The 20,369-nt window shown below is 43.8% G+C and overlaps 1 protein-coding gene across 6 annotated transcripts; it reads left to right on the top strand.

Moving 5' to 3' along the window:
• The first annotated feature begins 8,695 nt into the window (after positions 1–8,695).
• Positions 8,696–19,204, top strand: ubxn10 (UBX domain protein 10). 6 transcript variants are annotated; one of them, XM_069918343.1, is made up of 3 exons: positions 8,757–8,829; positions 9,850–9,964; positions 16,578–19,204. In XM_069918343.1, the coding sequence occupies exon 3, from the start codon at positions 16,593–16,595 to the stop codon at positions 17,403–17,405; it is 813 nt and encodes a 270-aa protein (XP_069774444.1). In that variant the 5' UTR covers positions 8,757–8,829; positions 9,850–9,964; positions 16,578–16,592; the 3' UTR covers positions 17,406–19,204. The 6 variants fall into 6 exon arrangements, with proteins under 6 accessions (XP_069774448.1, XP_069774443.1, XP_069774444.1 ...); XM_069918344.1 differs by having other exon boundaries at positions 9,850–9,969; XM_069918346.1 differs by lacking the exon at positions 9,850–9,964 and adding an exon at positions 10,406–10,483 and having other exon boundaries at positions 8,811–8,829.
• Positions 19,205–20,369: the final 1,165 nt, after the last annotated feature.

The raw sequence follows: 20,369 nt of genomic DNA, 5'->3' as shown, positions 1-20,369 counted from the left end.
CAGCCCTTCATCTAAGTACTGTCTGAGCAACTGTAGGTGGGCGCCGGAATTTGTCCTCCTACAAGGACTCAAGTGGTTCTGTATCTTTGCTACACGTTCACCTGCTGAATTTCTGCGGCACTTTGTGTTTTTATTTCAACCATGGTATCTGCAGACTTTCTGCTCTTCCCATTTCCTGTGGAGAGCGAGTCCACCTCTATCAGAATTCATTGTCAGGAACACGTTCTGGGTGTAGTAGAGCAGGGGGCTAATCACACATCCTTGAGGTGCGCCCGAGCTGACTGGTTTTCCGATGGGGAAGTCAAGGATCCAGTTGCAGACTGTTTGGAGCTTGTTGACCAGGACTGAGGGAATAATGGAGTTGAAGCCTGAGCTGTACCTATGACTTCAACCACGGCTGTGCAGACTTTCAGGTTTTACTTCAAATACAACTGGAACCATTTTTAGATTTAGATTTGAATATACAAGTTCCCATCCAAGTGAGCAGGCAGAAGTCCTGCTCCTCCTCTGATATGATCTTCTCTCCTCTCTGCCCTCCTTTCTAAGTGCGTCTCATGCCCTCTCCTCAAGGTCCTTCTCCACATGCTCGGAAATGTTCCATTTTTAAAACCTGGATCATCCTGCTCATTATTTCTTTAACAAACACCTTTTGTTGGTCTGGACTCCTCCCCCAGCAGCACTGTCTGTATTCTGACATCTCCTAGGTTTTTTTTTTGGCTTATTCTTTGTCAATTCCTTGAAGGGCTCAGGCCCGAAACATCGGTAATATATCTTTACCTCCTCTGGACGCTGTGAGACCAGCTGAGTTCCTCCAGCATTTCGGGTGTTTTTTTACTTCAATCACAGCATCTGCAGACTCTCGTGTTTCACTCGTTATTTCTTCTGCCTCTTTTCTCTCTCCATCTGCGCTTTTATTGAGGTGAAACACGAAAGTTTGCAGACGCTGTGAATGTAATAAAAATACAATTCTGGAGAAACTCAGTAGGTCACTCAGTAAAGATAAGGATACTTAACCGATGTTCGGGCTTGTTTTTGGCGAGAGAAATGAAGAGAGCAAAAGTCAATGCATTTTCGGTAAGAGTGCTTGCTGTTACCAAATTTCTTACAATTGATTTCCTGCAGGGAGTGAAGAAATCCCAATCCACTTTAATATTTCAATAGGCCTTGTCTTTATAATGCATTTCTCCTGAGGTTCCTAAATTGTTAGCTTGATGCTTTCTTGGCCTGAGCATCGAACAAGCCAATGAAGCCCACGTGGAAATATTTAAGGCGAAGGTGGATATTTTTTGCGAATGTCCGAGGAATTGCACAGAAGAAGAGACAAGGCCAGTTTAGACCAGCCGTGGGCAGGTTTGAAGGTCTGAGTGGTCATAACAAGTGTTCAGACTGAGTCATCACTGGACTTTGCTTGCACAGGGATTTGCTCAGGTGAGGGTCCAATGCTAGTTCAACTTCAATCACGAGTGTAATCTCAATAGATTTTTAGGTGCTTCCCATTGAAGAGACAGGCATTACAAATACAATCTTCAGATGGCCACATTTAATAACTTGACCAATATTAATCAGACTTTAAAATTTTCAATTGACATCTAGTAAGTGTACAAAGTTAGTCAATTAATTTATAATTAAGGTCTCATCAGTGCCTGACATCTGTTCACACTTACAGACTGAGAGAAGTTATTTCACACAATTAATTTCTGGGAAACAAACCCTATCCCTGATTATGGGAAAGATTGCCACCTAGTGTCAGACCTCATTGAAAGCAACTGCAATCCACGAGAAACTCAGCAGGTCACACAGCATTCAGAGGAAGCAGAGAACAATCAATGTTTCGGGCCTGAGCCCTTGGTCAAGAGGAGTCCTGCTCCTATTTCTTATGAATTAGGGAGCCAAGTGTTACATATCCAAGTTTGTTGCTGATGCATCATCGGTGATAGTGTGAGCAGCGAGAAGGATGCAGGTAAGTTTCTTGAAGAAAAAACCAAGTTAAGTATTCACAAGGGCTTGGGATATAATGGAGAAAATTGCAAGGACAACCACTTTGGTGGAGAAAAATTGAAAGGCAGAGAATTTTATAATTGGTGAGAGATTGAAAGATATGGATGTTCAGAGGGGCCAGGCTCCTTGTACACCACACATGTCAAACTCTGGCCCGCGGGCCAAATTTGGCCCACGATATAATTATATTTGGCCCACAAGATCATTTCAAAAATGTATTAGAGGTGGCCCGCCCTCCAGCGAGAGCCGATGCTGTTTTTTGGTCATGTCACCCCCACCATCCTCCCCCTTCATTGCACACCCTTCCCCATTGTAACACGAGAAGTCTGTCGATGTCATCAGCCGGCAAGCCAGTTGGAAGGCTCCCCGCACAACCAGTCACTTCTCCCACCTGCCGAGCGGTGCGGCGGATGGGCATGGCAGGCTGCGCACGGCTCCCGGGCAGCGCGAGCCCCGTGTGACTGGCACCGGACGGCCCTTCCACAGCGCGAGCGCACTTCTCCCGGTCGCCACGGCCTTCAGCGCTTGCACCCGCGCGGACCCCAGGGATGGCTGGTTCGGCCCTGCACGTGAAGAGAGATGGTGGCTGTCCGCAAAGGCTGATCGGCAGCGCGCTGGGCCTGAGTGGGTGGGTAAGCAGGGGTGGGCAGAGGGTGTAGGTGAGGAGTAATGGGCAGGGGAAGTTATGGTGGTGCAAGGGGCAGTTAGAGGGAGGGATGAGTAGAAGGAGGGGTGGATAAGGAAGAGATAAAAGGGAAAGGGCAGGGCGAGTAGGGGAGGGGTGATTAGAGGGTTAGAGACGGGTAGAGGGAGGAACAGGTTGAGGGGAGAGGCAGTAGAGGGGCGTGTATAGGATGGGGTGGGTAGAGGCAGAGCGAGTGGAGTGAGGGGTGAGTAGAGGTTGGGTAAAGGACTGGTCAGGTAGAGGGATGGTGGGTCGAGGGTGAATAGAGGCCTAGAGCCTGAGGAGTGAGCAGGAAATGCTGAGTCCTGATGCAGGCCAAAATGGACACAGCCTGTGAATGCTGACTACATCTCCACAGGGACCAAATAGGTTTCCCTCAGGTCAAGCAAAGGGTGAACTTGAGCTACCTACTCCTGACCTGTAACATTATCCTCCTAAAGTTATATCCTAAAGTTTAACATTACATATGTTGAAAGAAGAGAAAACATGCAGAAGTTGTTGAAAATTTTCAATAAATATTCAGTTCGGCCCTCGACTTAGTCCGAGTTTTTAATTTTGGCCCTCCGTGAATTTGAGTTTGACACCCCTGTTGTACACGAATCACTGGATGCTTTTCATCAATTATAGTTGTTAACACCATCATCCCCTCAGTGCTGGTCAGCAAGCTTCAAATCTTGGGCCTCTGCAACTGGATCATTGGACAGTCAGTGCAAGTCAGTAACAGTGTCACCTCCTCACTGACGATCGACACAGGCTCACCTCAAGGATGTGTGCTTAGCCCACTGCTCCTCACTCTCTACACCCATGACTGTGTGGATGGTCAGCAGAATCACAGATGGCAATGAGGAAGGGTACAGGAGGGAGAGAGATCAGCTTTTTGAGTGAATCACAACTACTTTGCACTTAACATCAGTAAAACTAAGAAATTTATCATGGACTTTAGGATGGGAAGCCAGGAGAACACAAGTTAGTGTGTAGGCATGAGCAGTACCTTTGAGCAGCAAGAATGCTGAATGATCTTTCTTTCTTTTTCAATCTTTTTATTATTATTATAATTTATAAACACATACAGTTCAAAGAGATAAAAAAATACATAGTAAGTAATGAATTAATACAGAGATATTAAACAATAATATTACAGAATAAAAATATATCATTAAAAAATTTTAGATCAGTTTAGGGTGTGAACTATCTCTAAAAAAAAATATAATTAATAACAATATATGAAAAAAGAGAAAAAAAAAACCCAAAAAAGAAGAAAAAACAAATCTGAATTAAAAAAACTTAAAAAAAACCTACAGATATAGCTAAACCACGCCGATCACTCCGATCTCATCTTACAGCCCAATTATCATACATAATCATAGAAAGAAAACAGAGCCAGATCAACTCACCACAAATGAAAATATTGAATAAATGGTCGCCAGGTTAACTCAAACTTAGAAGGGGATTCATAGACAGAGTTTCTAATTTTCTCTAAATTTAAACATAGTATAGTTTGGGTAAACCATTGGAAAACAGTGGGAGGATTAACCTCTTTCCAATTCAATAGTATAGATCTTCTAGCCATTAGTGTAAGAAAAGCAATCATACGATCCGCAGGAAGAGATAAATAAGTCAAATCTATCATAGGTAATCCAAAAATTGCAGTAATGGATGTGGTTGTAAATCAATATTCAAAACAGTAGATATAATGGAAAAAATTTCCTTCCAATAATTCTGTAAAGAGGGACAGGACCAAAACATATGTGTAAGGGAAGCTATTTCCAATTGACATTTATCACATATAGGATCGATATGAGAATAAAAGCGATGGAGTTTATCTTTAGACATATGAGCTCTATGAACAACTTTAAACTGTATTAGTGAATGTTTTTCACATAGAGAAGAAGAGTTTACCAGTCGCAGAATTTTATTCCAATTTTCATTGGAAATATGAAGATTGAGTTCTCTTTCCCAATCATTTTTAAACTTTTCAAAAGTCCCAGAATTTATTTTTGTAATTATATTATATAATTTAGATATCACACCTTTTGGAGGGAATTTTGAATATAGTATATCCTCTAAAACAGTCGTAGTCTCCCGATTGGGAAAAGAGGGTAAAGTCGAAACTAAGAAACTCCTAATCTGCAAATATCGAAAGAAATGAGATCAGAATGCTGAATGATCAAAGGAACAGCTCATTCTAACCATCCGAGACTCTCAGATTCATGAAACAATATTTATTATTTATTTGTATAGATGAAATACTTGTCATTGTCATGCATACATATTGTTTGTCTGTCTGAGCATTGTGTCTGGTTGTGTGCTTTTGCATCAAGGACCAGAGAACGCTGTTTCGTCAGGTTGGACTTGAGGTCATAGCTGAAGGGTGGTAGAGCTCCAACTTCTACACAAATGCTCTTCATGTCATCTGTCTCAAACAGCCTCTGACAACCAAGTCCAACTCCTGGCCTTCGCATGTGCCGTAGCCCTTATGACCAGTGGAGCTGTTCTCAGTGACAGGAGAAGGGGCAAAGACAGGCCACTGGCACCTTGAAACCAGTTGCTCTGGGCAGATGGGGCTCGTTAACCACAGGTGGTAACTCATCCAGGAGATTTCAACCCTCTGCTGCCTTGTGGCTATATCCACTCATGGGATAAGCTTTGGGACTAAACCCCCAAGGAAAAATCCAGTCGGAGTCCCGAAGGCAGCTGACTGTTGTACCCAGCACCGCCACGGCAACTCCTGCGATGTTGCTGGCACCATACTCTATCGACTTTCAGTGTTCCTTTGGATCTGTCATTAGCATGGAGAGACAGATCTCCGTATCAAATCTCCCCTGGCTTGCACCCTGGAGAGTCACTCCAGCTTACCAGAGCCACAGTACCCATGGTCGACCACGACCAATGGAGGCCACACACATAAACGTACAATTAGATGACAATTGACTTGACTTGAAAGAGCAGTCCTCACCGAGGGGTCAGAGGTGGAGAGGGAAAAGAACTAAAAATTCCTGGGGTCTTCATATTGATGCAATCACGAAGAAGGCTCACCAGCTGTATATCTTGTTAGGTGTTTGAGCAGATTTGGTATGTCACCAAAGACCCTTGCAAATTTCTTCATGGAGAGCATTCTGACTGACCAGTTGCATCACTTTATGGTATGGAGGGGCCAATACACAGGACAGGAAAAGGCTGCATAGGGTTATATCATATGGGCATTAGACCACTCCAATAAGGACATCTTTAAGAGGCGGTGCCTCAAGAAAGCTGCTTCTATCATCAAAGACCCCCACCACCCAGGCCATGCTCTCTTCACTCTGCTACAATCGGAAAGGAGGTACAGGAGCCTGAAGATGAACACCCAGCCATTTTCCCCCTTTGCCATCAAATTTCTGAATGGGTAATAAACCCAGAGGGCTGAAGGCCCTGTATTGTGCTGTAGTGTTCTATGGACACTACCTCACGTTTTTTCCCCCTCTTTTTGGAACTTTTATTTTTTTTTTTCAACCATCTCTTTACAAAATTGTAATTTTTCTCATTGTTTTGTACCATCCTGCTGCTGCAAAACCACAAATTTGTGACACATCTTCCTGACAATACCTTGATGAAGCTCAAAACGTTGCTCAAGAAAGGACACTGCTTGACCTGCTGAGTGTCTCCAGCATTGTTTTTACTACAACCAGAGTCTGCAGCCTGTCGTGTTTGTTTTCCATGACAATAAAGCTGATTCTAAAATTAACAGTCAAGCACAGTGAACTCAGTCCCTGCCTGTGTAGGTGAACACCGTGAGCCCAGTACCCTGCCTCTGCAGGTGAACACCGTGAGCCCAGTACCCTGCCTCTGCAGGTGAACACCGTGAGCCCAGTACCCTGCCTCTGCAGGTGAACACCGTGAGCCCAGTACCCTGCCTCTGCAGGTGAACACCGTGAGCCCAGTACCCTGCCTCTGCAGGTGAACACCGTGAGCCCAGTACCCTGCCTCTGCAGGTGAACACCGTGAGCCCAGTACCCTGCCTCTGCAGGTGAACACCGTGAGCCCAGTACCCTGCCTCTGCAGGTGAACACCGTGAGCCCAGTACCCTGCCTCTGCAGGTGAACACCGTGAGCCCAGTACCCTGCCTCTGCAGGTGAACACCGTGAGCCCAGTACCCTGCCTCTGCAGGTGAACACCGTGAGCCCAGTACCCTGCCTCTGCAGGTGAACACCGTGAGCCCAGTACCCTGCCTCTGCAGGTGAACACCGTGAGCCCAGTACCCTGCCTCTGCAGGTGAACACCGTGAGCCCAGTACCCTGCCTCTGCAGGTGAACACCGTGAGCCCAGTACCCTGCCTCTGCAGGTGAACACCGTGAGCCCAGTACCCTGCCTCTGCAGGTGAACACCGTGAGCCCAGTACCCTGCCTCTGCAGGTGAACACCGTGAGCCCAGTACCCTGCCTCTGCAGGTGAACACCGTGAGCCCAGTACCCTGCCTCTGCAGGTGAACACCGTGAGCCCAGTACCCTGCCTCTGTAGGTGAACACCGTGAGCCCAGTACCCTGCCTCTGCAGGTGAACCCTGTGAGCCCAGTCCCTGCCTCTGCAGGTGAACACCGTGAGCCCAGTACCCTGCCTCTGCAGGTGAACACCGTGAGCCCAGTACCCTGCCTCTGCAGGTGAACACCGTGAGCCCAGTACCCTGCCTCTGCAGGTGAACACCGTGAGCCCAGTACCCTGCCTCTGCAGGTGAACACCGTGAGCCCAGTACCCTGCCTCTGCAGGTGAACACCGTGAGCCCAGTACCCTGCCTCTGCAGGTGAACACCGTGAGCCCAGTACCCTGCCTCTGCAGGTGAACACCGTGAGCCCAGTACCCTGCCTCTGCAGGTGAACACTGTGAGCCCAGTACCCTGCCTCTGCAGGTGAATACTGTGAGCGCAGATCCCGCCTCTGCAGGTTAACACCGAGAGCTCAGTCCCTGCCTCTGCAGGCGAACCCCGTGAGCCCAGTCCCTGCCTCTGCAGGCGAACCCCGTGAGCCCAGTCCCTGCCTCTGCAGGTGAACCCCGTGAGTCCAGTCCCTGCCTCTGCAGGTGAACCCCGTGAGCCCAGTCCCTGCCTCTGCAGGTGAACCCCGTGAGTCCAGTCCCTGCCTCTGCAGGTGAACCCCGTGAGCCCAGTCCCTGCCTCTGCAGGTGAACCCCGTGAGCCCAGTCCCTGCCTCTGCAGGTGAACCCCGTGAGCCCAGTCCCTACCTCTGCAGGTGAACACCGTGAGCCCAGTACCCTGCCTCTGCAGGTGAACACCGTGAGCCCAGTACCCTGCCTCTGCAGGTGAACACCGTGAGCCCAGTACCCTGCCTCTGCAGGTGAACACCGTGAGCCCAGTACCCTGCCTCTGCAGGTGAACACCGTGAGCCCAGTACCCTGCCTCTGCAGGTGAACACCGTGAGCCCAGTACCCTGCCTCTGCAGGTGAACCCCGTGAGCCCAATCCCTACCTCTGCAGGTGAACCCCGTGAGCCCAGTACCCTGCCTCTGCAGGTGAACACCGTGAGCCCAGTACCCTGCCTCTGCAGGTGAACACCGTGAGCCCAGTACCCTGCCTCTGCAGGTGAACCCCGTGAGTCCAGTCCCTGCCTCTGCAGGTGAACCCCGTGAGCCCAGTCCCTGCCTCTGCAGGTGAACCCCGTGAGCCCAATCCCTACCTCTGCAGGTGAACCCCGTGAGCCCAGTCCCTGCCTCTGCAGGTGAACGCAGTGAGTGAACACTAGGCCTGACCTCAGGATCCTGTAAAGGAAAGTCTGTCGCCTCCACGTTGTCCCCCTGATAGATGCCACCATGCCCAGAACCTGGTTGTCACTCCCGCAGCTGATCCGAACCTCGTTGCCCCGGGACTATTTGCACTTTGGTGCAGTGAAGGGAAACGATGCACTTCAACCTGCTCCATGGGCAGGGGGGTCTAGGCAGCGCCTGTGGGCATCGGTGCGAAACTTTCTCCAGGCTCTCCTGCCGGGGTCGTCGCGGCGCCTGCTCTCTCTCACCCAGCCGGCCGCAGGAACGCGCATGCGCGAGGGTGGAGGCGTCACTGGGAGCACCTGGCGTCATTCGTCGCCTTGGGAACGGCGCTGGTGCGGGCTGCGGGGTGAGCCTCAGGTTGGGGGCTGCCGGCAGAAATAAGGGAGCTGAGGGTAAGGGGGTGGGGGTAAAGGTGATAGTAAAAGGGTGAGGGCAAAGGTAAAGCGGGTGAGGGTAAAGGGATGAGGGCTGTGGGTAAGGAGGTAGGGGTAAGGATAAGGGGGCTGCGGGGAAGGGAAGGGGATTGCAGGTAAGGGGTGGGGGTAGGGGATGGGGGTGCGGGTAAGGAGTAGTTGGTGGGGGTAGGGATGGGTAGTAGATGAGGTTGGGGTGAGAGGGTAAGGGTCTGTGGGGTGATCCGGGTGTCAGCAGTGGAGTGGGGGCTGCAGATGAGCTGATGGGTAGAGGTATGGGGGAACACTATAGCAAGGGGTGTGGGTGAGGCAGGTGTGGGGGTGGTGGGGGTTGGGGTGTGATGGGGAAATGGAAAACAGGGACACTAAGGAGCAGGGACTGGGAGTAGGGATGAGTATTGGGGAAGGGGCAGGGGAGAGACTGGGATGGGGTTGGGAAGGTCATGAGCAAGTCTTGGAACAGAGGTGGCGGGGGACTGGAATATGGACTGCCGGAGCAAGGGCTATGGGTGGGGTAAGGGAACACTGGGATAGGTGGGTGGGGAAAATGGGTGGGTTTGAAGGGTAGGGAATGGGTATTGGAGGGGTTAGATGGGGAGGGAGAGTTTGGGGGTATGAGGGTTTGAAGAGGGAGTGGATGAGAGGGAGTTTCGGGAGGGAGAGTTTGGGGTATGAGGGTTTGAAGAGGGAGTGGATGAGAGGGAGTTTGGGAGGGAGGGTTTGGGGAAGCTTTGAGGGGGTGGTTTTATTGAGAGGGAAGATTTAGGGGAACATTTGAAGGAATTGGGAGTTTGTTAGGGTGGGAGTGGGGGTTTGAGGGAGAGGCTTTGATGGAGAGAGAAGGTTTGAGGATGAGGAATTTTTGGGGTTCGATAGAGAGAGGGAGGTTTTAGGCAGGTGGGGATTTTTTGGGGAGAAGGCTGAATTGGAGTTCTGAGGGGGAGGAGGGTTTGGCAAAAAAGGAGTTTGGCTTGTGTGGTCAGTGATGGCTCTTTCCAGGGTACTGATATTGTACAATCAATGGAGCTGGGGCTTGGACTTTATGGCCGCATGTTCTGTGACCTCTCCCACCAATACCCTTAAAGGCCAATGCAACTGAGGCAGACAAGTGAAGGCAAGGTTAAGTTAGTTTCCTCTTTGTGTTGATCTACTTGCCACCCATAGCCAACCCTGTGTGGCAGTCAAACTTGGGTCACCATTACTGTATTAGTGATGGTGTTATTACTGTAGATTTCCAGAAGGTATTTGACAATGTGCTGCATTACAGGGGATTGCAGATAAAAGCTTTGTGGTACTGTGTAACTTACTGGAATGGTCGAGGGTGATGTGTTATGGTAATGGAGCCTCAGTTAGATAACTTGTATAAACAACTTGGATGAAGCCACCAAAAATATGATTGCTAATCTTGCTAGCCGGTTGTAGGCTGGAAAGCAAGTTGTGCAGAAGGTATAACAAGCTGCAAAGGTTTAGGTGTAATGTAGTACAGTGAAATATTTTGGTGGGGGAAATTAAGAATCGTATCTAAATAGTGGCCTGCTTACACTTGTGTGTTCAGAATGTGCCAACTGACTCGAAGATAGATATTGATATTCCCAACTCAGTGCATTCTCCACGGGAGCCAGAGCACATTTAAGTAAAAACCTTGTTTTCTTTTCACTTTGCGTAATATGAATATTCTTAATTTTTTTTTAATGTAGTCAGTAGGAGAGAAGAATTGAAGAAACCAAACTTGACTGCTGCTTCACAGGGAAGGGGGCCCATAAACATTGACCAGAGTCCGGGGCGGTGGGGGAGGTGGGGTGTGGGTGTGGGGGTGGCGGTGGCATTGAGAATGGCTGCTTTAAACAACTCTTTCAAATGTTCCTGAATGTGGAGGTCTGATGGCATGAGATTTACTCGGGCCTCAACAATATTGAGGCAAGGATCAATTCTTTTGTCTGTATGCTCTGTCACACAGGGCTGGAGGTGTAATGTAGTACATTAAGAGGGCAAGTAAGATTTGTGATGGAAAAATCTAGGATTCTGAGAGGTATAATTTGGTGCATACACCTGCATTAGTCTGCACTCTGTAGAACAACTTCCCTATCTTAAGTACCAGTCAGGATTTCAAATGTTTCACTTTGCTCTGTCATAATCCAATTTCAAGGTCAACCAAATGGCTTTCTAGGTCAATCTAGAATCAACCATATTAGGTTTGATCAAGGAAGGCCAGGAGATTCCTTAACTGAGGATATGTGAGCCTGTAGTTTCATGGTCAGAAATGCTGGGATATTTTATAAATTATTTAATTGTTTAAATTCTCCATTTATTCTGTTCAACTTGCTGAAATCCTCCAGCAGATTGTGTTTAACTTCAGATTTTGGTATCTGTAGTGTGTCTACAGATTTATCATGATGCTTTCAATTACTGGTACATTGGTATTGCAGAGACGCTCAGTAATTGTTTCTAGAATTAGGGCTGTTCTGTTTAACGTTTTGAACAACATGATTTTTAATTTTTTTTAAATTTTTCACACTATGAACCATATTAACCAAAATACACACAAACATTTCCCTCTTGAATATACACAGTGTCATTTTCTCCCCTTTTTCCCCCTCCCTACCCACTAAATGTTCAACATATACAATACAATAAACCCATTAAACAATGTCATCACACAATGAAAATAAACAAGAAAATTGTGATATCTACTTTTACACACTGGGTCAGTTCATTTCGTCTTCTCATTCTGTCATTTTTGGGGGTGGAAGTCCGCGATAGGCCCTCTCTGTTGTATTCCATGTACGGTTCCCAAATTTGTTCGAATACTGTGATGTTATTTCTTAAATTATATGTTATTTTCCAATGGAATACATTTATTAATTTCTATGTACCATTGCTTACTCTCAGGCTCTCTTCTGATTTCCAGGTTGACATTATACATTTTTTGCTACAGCTAAGGCTATCATAATAAATCTTTTTTTGTGCTCCATCCAAATTGAGGCCTAGTTCTTTACTTCTTATATTACTTAGAAGAAAGATCTCTGGATTTTTTGATATGTTGCTTTTTGTGATTTTATTTAATACCTGATTTAGATCTTCCCAAAACTTTTCCACTTTCTCACATGCCCAAATTGCATGTACTGTTGTTCCCGTTTCCTTCTTACAGCGAAAACATCTATCTGTTACTGTTGGGTCCCATTTATTTAACTTTTGGGCCGTGGTGTATAGCCTGTGTAACTAATTATATTGTATCATGTGTAACCTCGTGTTTATTGTATTTCTCATAGTTCCGGAGCATAGCTTTTCCCATTTTTCATTTTTTATCTTTATGTTTAGATCTTGTTCCCACTTTTGTTTGGGTTTATAGTTTATTTCCTCATTCTCTTTCTCTTGCAGCTTGATGTACATGTTTGTTATAAATCTTTTAATTATCATTATGTCTGTAATCACATATTCAAAGCTGCTTCTTTCTGGTAACCTCAGCCTGCTTCCCAATTTCTCCTTCAAGTAGGTTTTCAGTTGGTGTTATGCAAACATTGTACCTTGAGTTATACCATATTTGTACTTCATTTGTTCAAAAGATAATAAATTATTTCCCAAAAAACAATTTTCTATTCTTTTGATCCCTTTTCTCTCCAATTCTCTAAAGGAAAGGTTATCTATTGTGAAAGGGATTAGTTGATTTTGCGTCAATAATAATTTTGGTAGTTGGTAATTTGTTTTTTTTCCTTTCTACGTGAATCTTCTTCCAAATGTTGAGCAGATGGTGCAATACTGGTGAACTTCTATGTTGCAGCAGTTTTTCATCTCACTTATAAAGTATATGTTCTGGTACCTTCTCCCCTATTTTATCTAGCTCTAACCTGGTTCAATCTGGTTTTTCCCTTGTTTGATAAAAATCTGATAGATATCTTAATTGTGCTGCTCTATAATAATTCTTAAAGTTTGGTAGCTGTAAGCCCCCTTGTTTGTACCATTCTGTTAATTTATCTAGCGCTATCCTTGGTTTCCCCCCTTTTCCATAAGAATTTCCTTATTGTTTTCTTTAGCTCATTGAAGAATTTCTCTGTTAAGGGAATTGGTAACAATTGAAATAGGTATTGTATCCTTGGGAAGATATCCATTTTAATGCAATTTACCCTTCCTATCAGTGTTAGTGGTAAATCTTTCCAATGTTCTAAGTCATCTTGTAATTTCTTCATTAATTTAATTTGTATAGATGGCCTAAATTATTATCTAATCTAATACCTAGGTATCGGATTGCTTGTGTTTGCCATTTAAATGGTGATTCTTTTCTAAACTCTGTGTAATCTGCATTATTCATTGGCATCGCTTCACTTTTATTTGTGTTGATCTTGTACCCCGATATTTCTCTATATTCCTTCAATTTCTTCTGCAATTCTTTTATTGATAATTCTGGTTCTGTTAAGTATACGATGACTTCATCTGCACATAAACTGATTTTATATTCCTTTTACTTTTTTTATCTCTTTTATTTTATTTTCTGTTCTTATCAGTTCTGCCAGTGGTTCTATAGCTAACGCGAACAGTGAGGGAGACAGTGGACATCCCTTCCTAGTTGACCTACTTAATTTAAATTGGTTCGATATATATCCATTTACTGTCACCTTCGCCAATGGTCCCTTATATAATGCTTTAATCCAATTAATATATTTCTCTGGTAGGTTGAACCTCTGTAGTACTTTGAATAAATAATTCTACTCTACCCTGTCAAAGGTTTTCTCTGCGTCTAAAGCAACTGCCACTGTTGGCGTCTTATTTCCTTGTACTGGATGGATTAAGTTAATGAACTTACAGATATTGTCCATTGTTGAACGAAATGTTGAAGTGAATAAATGACTCGGGTCTATATTCATGTTATACTTGGATTGGCCATGAGTGAATGTTGTGTAATGGAGAAGCAGTTGAGCAAAAGATAGTTCTGTGGTGAATGGTATCTTGCAGGCTGGCCTTGGAGAAAAGGACTTTAGGTGATGATCCATTTTTTGTTCTCTTCCAACAGAAGGAAGGAGACTTCATATGTTGTTTATTAAACAAATGATCTTTAATTCAAAATTATTTCCTGGTGACTCTTTCATTGGAAATCCCAGAGAAAAAAGTGAGAAATTGATTTAATAATTGTTCTTGTTTTTGCACAGTTCAATATTACATTCGGGATGGAGGAGGAAAACGCTAGTGAGCAAATGGAATTTGTGGAGGGGTTTAGAACTGCATTTGTAGCAATTTCAAAGAGCCATGTAAAATGCTGATCATCTACCCAAGCTAAATGCCTTCACATTTGGAAAGAAATCTCATAATGGTGTTCTGCAAGAGCAGAAGTTAAATGTAAACCAAAAAAAAAAATCACCTTTGAACAGTGGTGATGTGAGGTGTTTAGAAATCATATTAAACTTTGTGTGATATAAATAGTAAAACAGAGATTCAACGAGTAAGATTGAATCCCTGTTGTCGGGAGTGGATTGTGTACATATTCCCAATTGAAAGATTGGGAATATTGGGCTTAATCATTTTTTAATAAATTACGTCTTCAAGATGCAGTATTGGTCAGAACACTGGTTATTTTTTAAAAGCTAGTTGTGAGAGCAGAGCAATAGGCTATCCAGCCCATCCATTTTGTCCCAGTAGTGACCAATTCAATAATCTCACCAGTGGCTGTTTTAAGAGCAAGCTTCCTTGCAAATAACTTTCGTGATAAATCCTTTGAAGTTTGCTATCTCATCATCAACCTTTTTTTTGCATTGACGACATAGTCTTACAGGCTCATTTATTCAAAAAGTGCTTTATATAATAAAGAATAATTAAATTTATTTATCTGGATCTCTGATTAGCAGTAATATTTAATCTTCAAGTGTGCTTTTATACAGTGAAGTGAATTTTTTTTTTGTTTTAAATTTTTGCCATCGGGATTTGAGTGTACATGCTGTTATCTCAGATCTACTTTGCATGTTCAGCTCACAGGCTTGGTGCAGGGCCAAGATTTTGTTTTGTTGGAGCTAATTTGCACTAATGCTTTATTGCAGCATATAAAAAATATTGAACCAATGGCAATTAGAGAGCATCTGCAAAAACATTTTGAATGCAATCCCTCAGTGAAAGTCAGCCATTTCACTTTCCCACCCAAGTAATGGAATATTGCTGTGATTTTTAAAAATTTTATGGGCAGTTGTTCATTCTTTAATGCCAAAACTCTACTCAAGTCAGATTTTACACTGGAGCAGCACTGTTGCACAGATGGTTACATTCTTGAAATGTGTCACGGTTTGAATTAGGTCATTGGCTTGGTAAATTTTTTAAATGTTTGAATTTAAAAAATGAGACATACAGCACAGTAACAGGTCATTTCAGCCCAAGATCCCATGCTGCCCAATTACACCCTATTGACCTACAACCCCAGTATGTTTTGAACAGTGGGAGGAAACCGGAGTACCCGGAGGAAACTCACACAAACGCAGGGAGAACATACAATCTCCTTACAGACAGCATGAGATTTGAACCCCAGTCTCGATCACTGGTGCTGTAACAGCGTTATACTAACTGCTACACTAACTGTGCCATCTATAAAAGAGGAAGGAGTGCGCAAATCCTCCTTTAATTATTTTCAAATGTACTATGTATTTTTTGGGGAGAGCTGATGAGTCACAGGCAATGGTTTCTTTCTATTGATCTCCAGTACTTTGTGTGATTAATGGGAGTAGTCACAGAGTGAGAACCTGAACAAAGGAACGTAGGAGTTGTGAAGTGAAGGCAGTTGGAGAGAAGGAAATAAAGAAGTTGTGAAGTGCAGAACTGTAGGACATGCCCAGTGCAACAGGTTCTGTTAATGAAGAGAGAAAATCTGTACCGATATCACAGATGGAACAACTTCCAGTATCCTTTTCACTAGATGGCCTGGTTTAGAACTTAATTCTATGGCAGTCTGGTATTGTCTTTATCAGAGATATTCCCTTTGACCTTCTCCATCATATTCCATCTCGGCCATCTTCATCATTAAATAGATACAGAGTTCTACCATCCATTGGGAGGAGGGAAGCCAGTGGTTTTAGAGTAAAGAACACAGGCCACAAAAATGATCAGCTGAATTTCCATGTTGAGCTTCAAGAAAAATTAAAATTGGACAAGGAAAAGAAGCCATCACCTTTTAAATCCATTAGTGCAATTTCGAAAGCACACTTCCAAAATACGCAAGCAACCTTCCCTCGCCTTCTCTGAAGATGTGCTCTTTCTTGCCCAGTTCGAATGATAGACCTTTCCATTTCCGCAGATGCCACCTTACTTGCTGAGTGCTTCCAACATTCTGTTTTCAATTCATTTGGCAAGAAAGTTTGTGGGTGGAGGGAGCAGTTGTTGTAGAGGCCAGACCAAGTGTGAGGAAGGAGGGAATCCTGTTGAATTCTGAAGATGTCAGTTTAATTCAGTTGTATTCAATATAGGCTCAAAATCAGTAATGTTGCTGCTTCACTATCCTCCTCCTTGCATTAAACTTTTGGGCTTAACCTCCTAAATATGCTCTGTGTATGCTGAGTACAAGATCCCCTGAAGTTTATTACCTGCTTTGTTAATCTGTTCTGCCACACTTGAAAATTGTGTTCAAATATTCAAGGTGTTGATATTCTTGCACTCTTTAAAACTGCTCAATTTGAAACACATTTCATGCAATCTATCACCTCAATTTAATTTGTTGTGCATATTGAATGATTATAATCAGGTTTTCCAATTTTCTTTAGGTATGAAAGAGTGAAATGGCTGCTGCAGAACCAACCAGCAGGCCACCCTCTGTGTCCAAAAGCATTTCCTTTGATCTTCCTGTACACTCCATCACAGATCCTGATACTCACATCATGAATACTCCAAGACCCAAATCTGCCAAAGGTCGTAGTCGGTCTACCTCTGCTTATGCTCAAGACGCAGGGACTTGTTCGTATTCCATCCCAGTTCCAACTACTTTTGGTGATCGGAGCAGCTGTCCTTCATCTTCAGCTCCTGAGTGCTATTCACCCACCAGGAACACTCGAGTGATCAAGGAGGAAGTTCCAGAACTTCTCCATCATATTCCATCTCGGCCATCTTCATCATTAAATAGATACAGAGTTCTACCATCCATTGGGAGGAGGGAAGCCAGTGGTTTTAGAGTAAAGAACACAGGCCACAAAAATGATCAGCTGAATTTCCATGTTGAGCTTCAAGAAAAATTAAAATTGGACAAGGAAACGAAGCCATCACCTTTTAAATCCATTAGTGCAATTTCAAAAGCACACTTCCAAAATACGCAAGCAACCTCCCCTCCACATGAGCCTGCTGAATCTGAACCAAGGTTGCGGCTTGCTGTGAGATACCCCTCTGGTCAGAGGTTTGAGAGTTGCTTCAGACCTTCAGACACACTACAAACAATCCTTTCCGTAGCTGAATGGAAGAGTAAAGGCAACTATAAAAACTTTGTGGTTGAAACAATGGATGTGCCTAGGAGGAGCTTTAGTGATCTGTCTAAGACACTGGAGGAATGTGGAATTCAAAATAAATCAGTTCTTTGCATCTTACAATGTGATGGTGATTAGTGTCCACCTTGGTGACTTGTATATTTTTCTAGTGTAAAATGTAAGATGTCAAGCCAATGGACCACAATTTTTCAGAATTCCAGCTTGCACTTTTAAGATTGCTGACCATAAATCCAATTGATAGGCAAGCTGCACACTTTAAATGGCATATTTTTGTATTCTAAAGAAAAAAAATATGATTAACAGTGGAAAGGTTGACAATTGAGGTTGCAATCTGAACTTTCCATAATCAGTTTAGAGGCAATGATGTCCATCCACTAATTATGGACCTGTTGAGACAGTGAAGAAATGCCAACTAACATGGATAATTTCCAATCCCCAATGGTGATCAAGAAGGGAAGCTTTGTGTGTACCTTGTATGATGTTTACTCGCACTGGGGTCTTGACCATCTCATCAAGTGATGAGATTCCTTCTGATGGAATTCCAAGAGACTGTGTAATAGTAGCTTCATGAGGCTGACTATTCAGGATGTTGGCTACATCTGTAGCCACCACCAAATGGCTTTGTTCAAAGTCATCACTAGAAGGTACAAAGTATAACAAGATGCAGAGTCTTCACTTGCATTCATTTTTATATAGCCTGGTTGAAAGCAAACCCTTGATTTATCTCAAAGTCCTCCTAGTACAAGGTAAACCTTAAGTTCTGTATTGCTGGGGCACCATTGGTCAGTGGGTGGATACATTACCCACCTGCATTCTCCTTTTGGCCCCAAGACAGACCCCACAATTGAAACAGCATTTCCCTTTGAGAGTCACCATTTTGAGAGCTGTTACCATGGAGAAGGTTCTTGGCTAAAGGTTTAAAAGCTCTATCTGTACAATTCAGAAAGTGAGCCTGGGATTTACAATGCCAGCACAACCTTGAACACCTTAGACTATAGGTTCCTCTTCAGCTTTGGCTGAAGCTGCTCTGGCTACCCATGCAGTGTTGCTTCAGAATGCGTTTCTATTCAATTCCTTTAACTGATTGGATACCTCAAATAATTTTGAGCAAGACAAATAGCAATACTATCAATGGAAAATTGAAGTGTGATTTCTCTGCATGAATTTTAGAAATAGTTGCATAGTGGAATTTAAAGAATGAAATGGTCTTTCCTTGAGATTTTGATGTTTGGTGTAATCAGGCATCGCCTGAACATGTCATCTGTGCCGACTGAAATTGGGAGTGGGTAAAAATGTCAGCTGCAGTAAAGAGGGTCACCAGGACTATAGGATAGTAAAAACTCACAATGCTGGAGAAATTCGGCAGCCTGAGCCCAAAACATCGGTTATGTATCTTTACCTTTTTGACCTGCTGAGCTACTCTAGCATTGTGTGTTTTTACTTCATCCATGGTGTCTACAGTGTTTTACTTGGAACTATAGGATAGACTCGCCTTTTTTTTGTCTCCTCGCCCCCAGCACTCTCCACCCTCCCTAATAACAAGGGCGAAGGATAAATAGCACACATTTAACTGAATACAGCAGAAGACTTTGACATCATTCTGTAGATGGACAAGTGAGCATTTCATGCTTTTAGGAGTAGCTTTAATTTTTTAATGATTTTTATGGAATGTTAATATATTTGGTTTAGTTAAGACATTTGATCCACTGGTTGTATCATACCAACTTGTTTACATCACTGGTTATAACTCAGAGCGAAAGGAAAACTCCAAATAATTTTACTAAACAGTTCTGATCTGAATGTTGTGTTGATTAGCGTTTCTGTTCAAACCCCTGACAGGTTTGCATGGAAATAAGGTTTTCAGTGGAATAGTGGCATTTTAGTTTGCAAGTTCAAAGTACCAAATTAATAAATTTTCACTCTTTGTTTGATTCCATTCCTGTTGTTGCTTTTATTGGCGTCACTTTGGTATTTTCTGAATGTGAAGTCGAATGCAAGTGTGATACAATGTTCATTCTGTTTCATTAATGTAGCCACAGAGAATTGAGTTAAAGAACCATTGAATGTTGTTGCCGCAAGGAAAGGGGTAATTTCAGCCCATCAAATCTGTGCCAGCTCTTTCAGAGCAATTTAATTAGTTCCACTTTTCATTGTCCTGTAAATGCTCTATTTTTAGATATTCCATCTTGATCAAGGGTCTGGTCTGTAATGGTGATAGACCATTTCTCTCCATGGATGCTGCCTCCAACTTCTCATTGTTTGCTCACAGATTCCAGCATCTGCCGTTCTTGTGTTTCTGTCTCTTGCTGAAGGTCCACAAACACTGTCCTGGATGGCTCATTGCTTTCTGCCTGCTCTTACCCAGAGTATGTGCCTTCTCATACTTCGTGTGTTCCAACTTACCTCTGGGACAACTTGCATGCCCTTCACAATTTTGATAAATTCTGATTTCTTGGCTTCTACCTGGTCCACTGTGGATGTCCAGTCTTTGTACACATTCAGTTCCTGTGTGGCCACTCTCATCTCCTGTCATAACTTGATCTCACTCTGAACAGCTCTTGACTGCTCTCACTTCTGGCAAATCAAAAGTGTGGTCAGTGACATCATAGCTATGCCTGTCTTTTCATTGGTTACGTGGAACAGTCCTTGAACCAAACCTTCTCTGGTACCACTCAACTCTATTATATCAGCGACTGCTTGGAGCTGTGTTGGACCTCTCAACTTTATAACTTTCACTACTAACCCTCCCCTACTCAAATTCCTAGGCCTTTTCTGACACCTCTTCTGTGTCTCTGTCTCCATCTACAAACATTTATCAGACATCCATTGACTCCCACACTGACTCAACAACTCTTCTTCCTACCTTGCTCTTGTAAGGATGCCATCTTTCTCCCAGTTTCTTCCTCTGCTGCATCTGCTCTTAAATGGAGGCCTTCTGTTGCAGAGATACTTTGGTGCTTGAACATTAATCACAAGTACCTTTTCAGGTGCTACAAGTAATCAAGAAGGTAAATGGGATGCTGGCCTTCATTGCTGGAAGGCTTGAATTTAAATCGGGGAGATTCTGCTGCAAGTACACAG

The sequence above is a fragment of the Narcine bancroftii genome, chromosome 2, assembly GCF_036971445.1.
Source record: "Narcine bancroftii isolate sNarBan1 chromosome 2, sNarBan1.hap1, whole genome shotgun sequence".
NCBI classification, from domain to species: domain Eukaryota; kingdom Metazoa; phylum Chordata; class Chondrichthyes; order Torpediniformes; family Narcinidae; genus Narcine; species Narcine bancroftii.
Note: the sequence above shows the minus strand (reverse complement) of the source record. Positions and strands in the feature narration are given on the sequence as shown.

Excerpts from the sequence above, each read along its gene's own strand:
- ubxn10 (XM_069918347.1), top strand. The coding sequence starts at position 16,593 with ATGGCTGCTGCAGAACCAACCAGCAGGCCACCCTCTGTGTCCAAAAGC.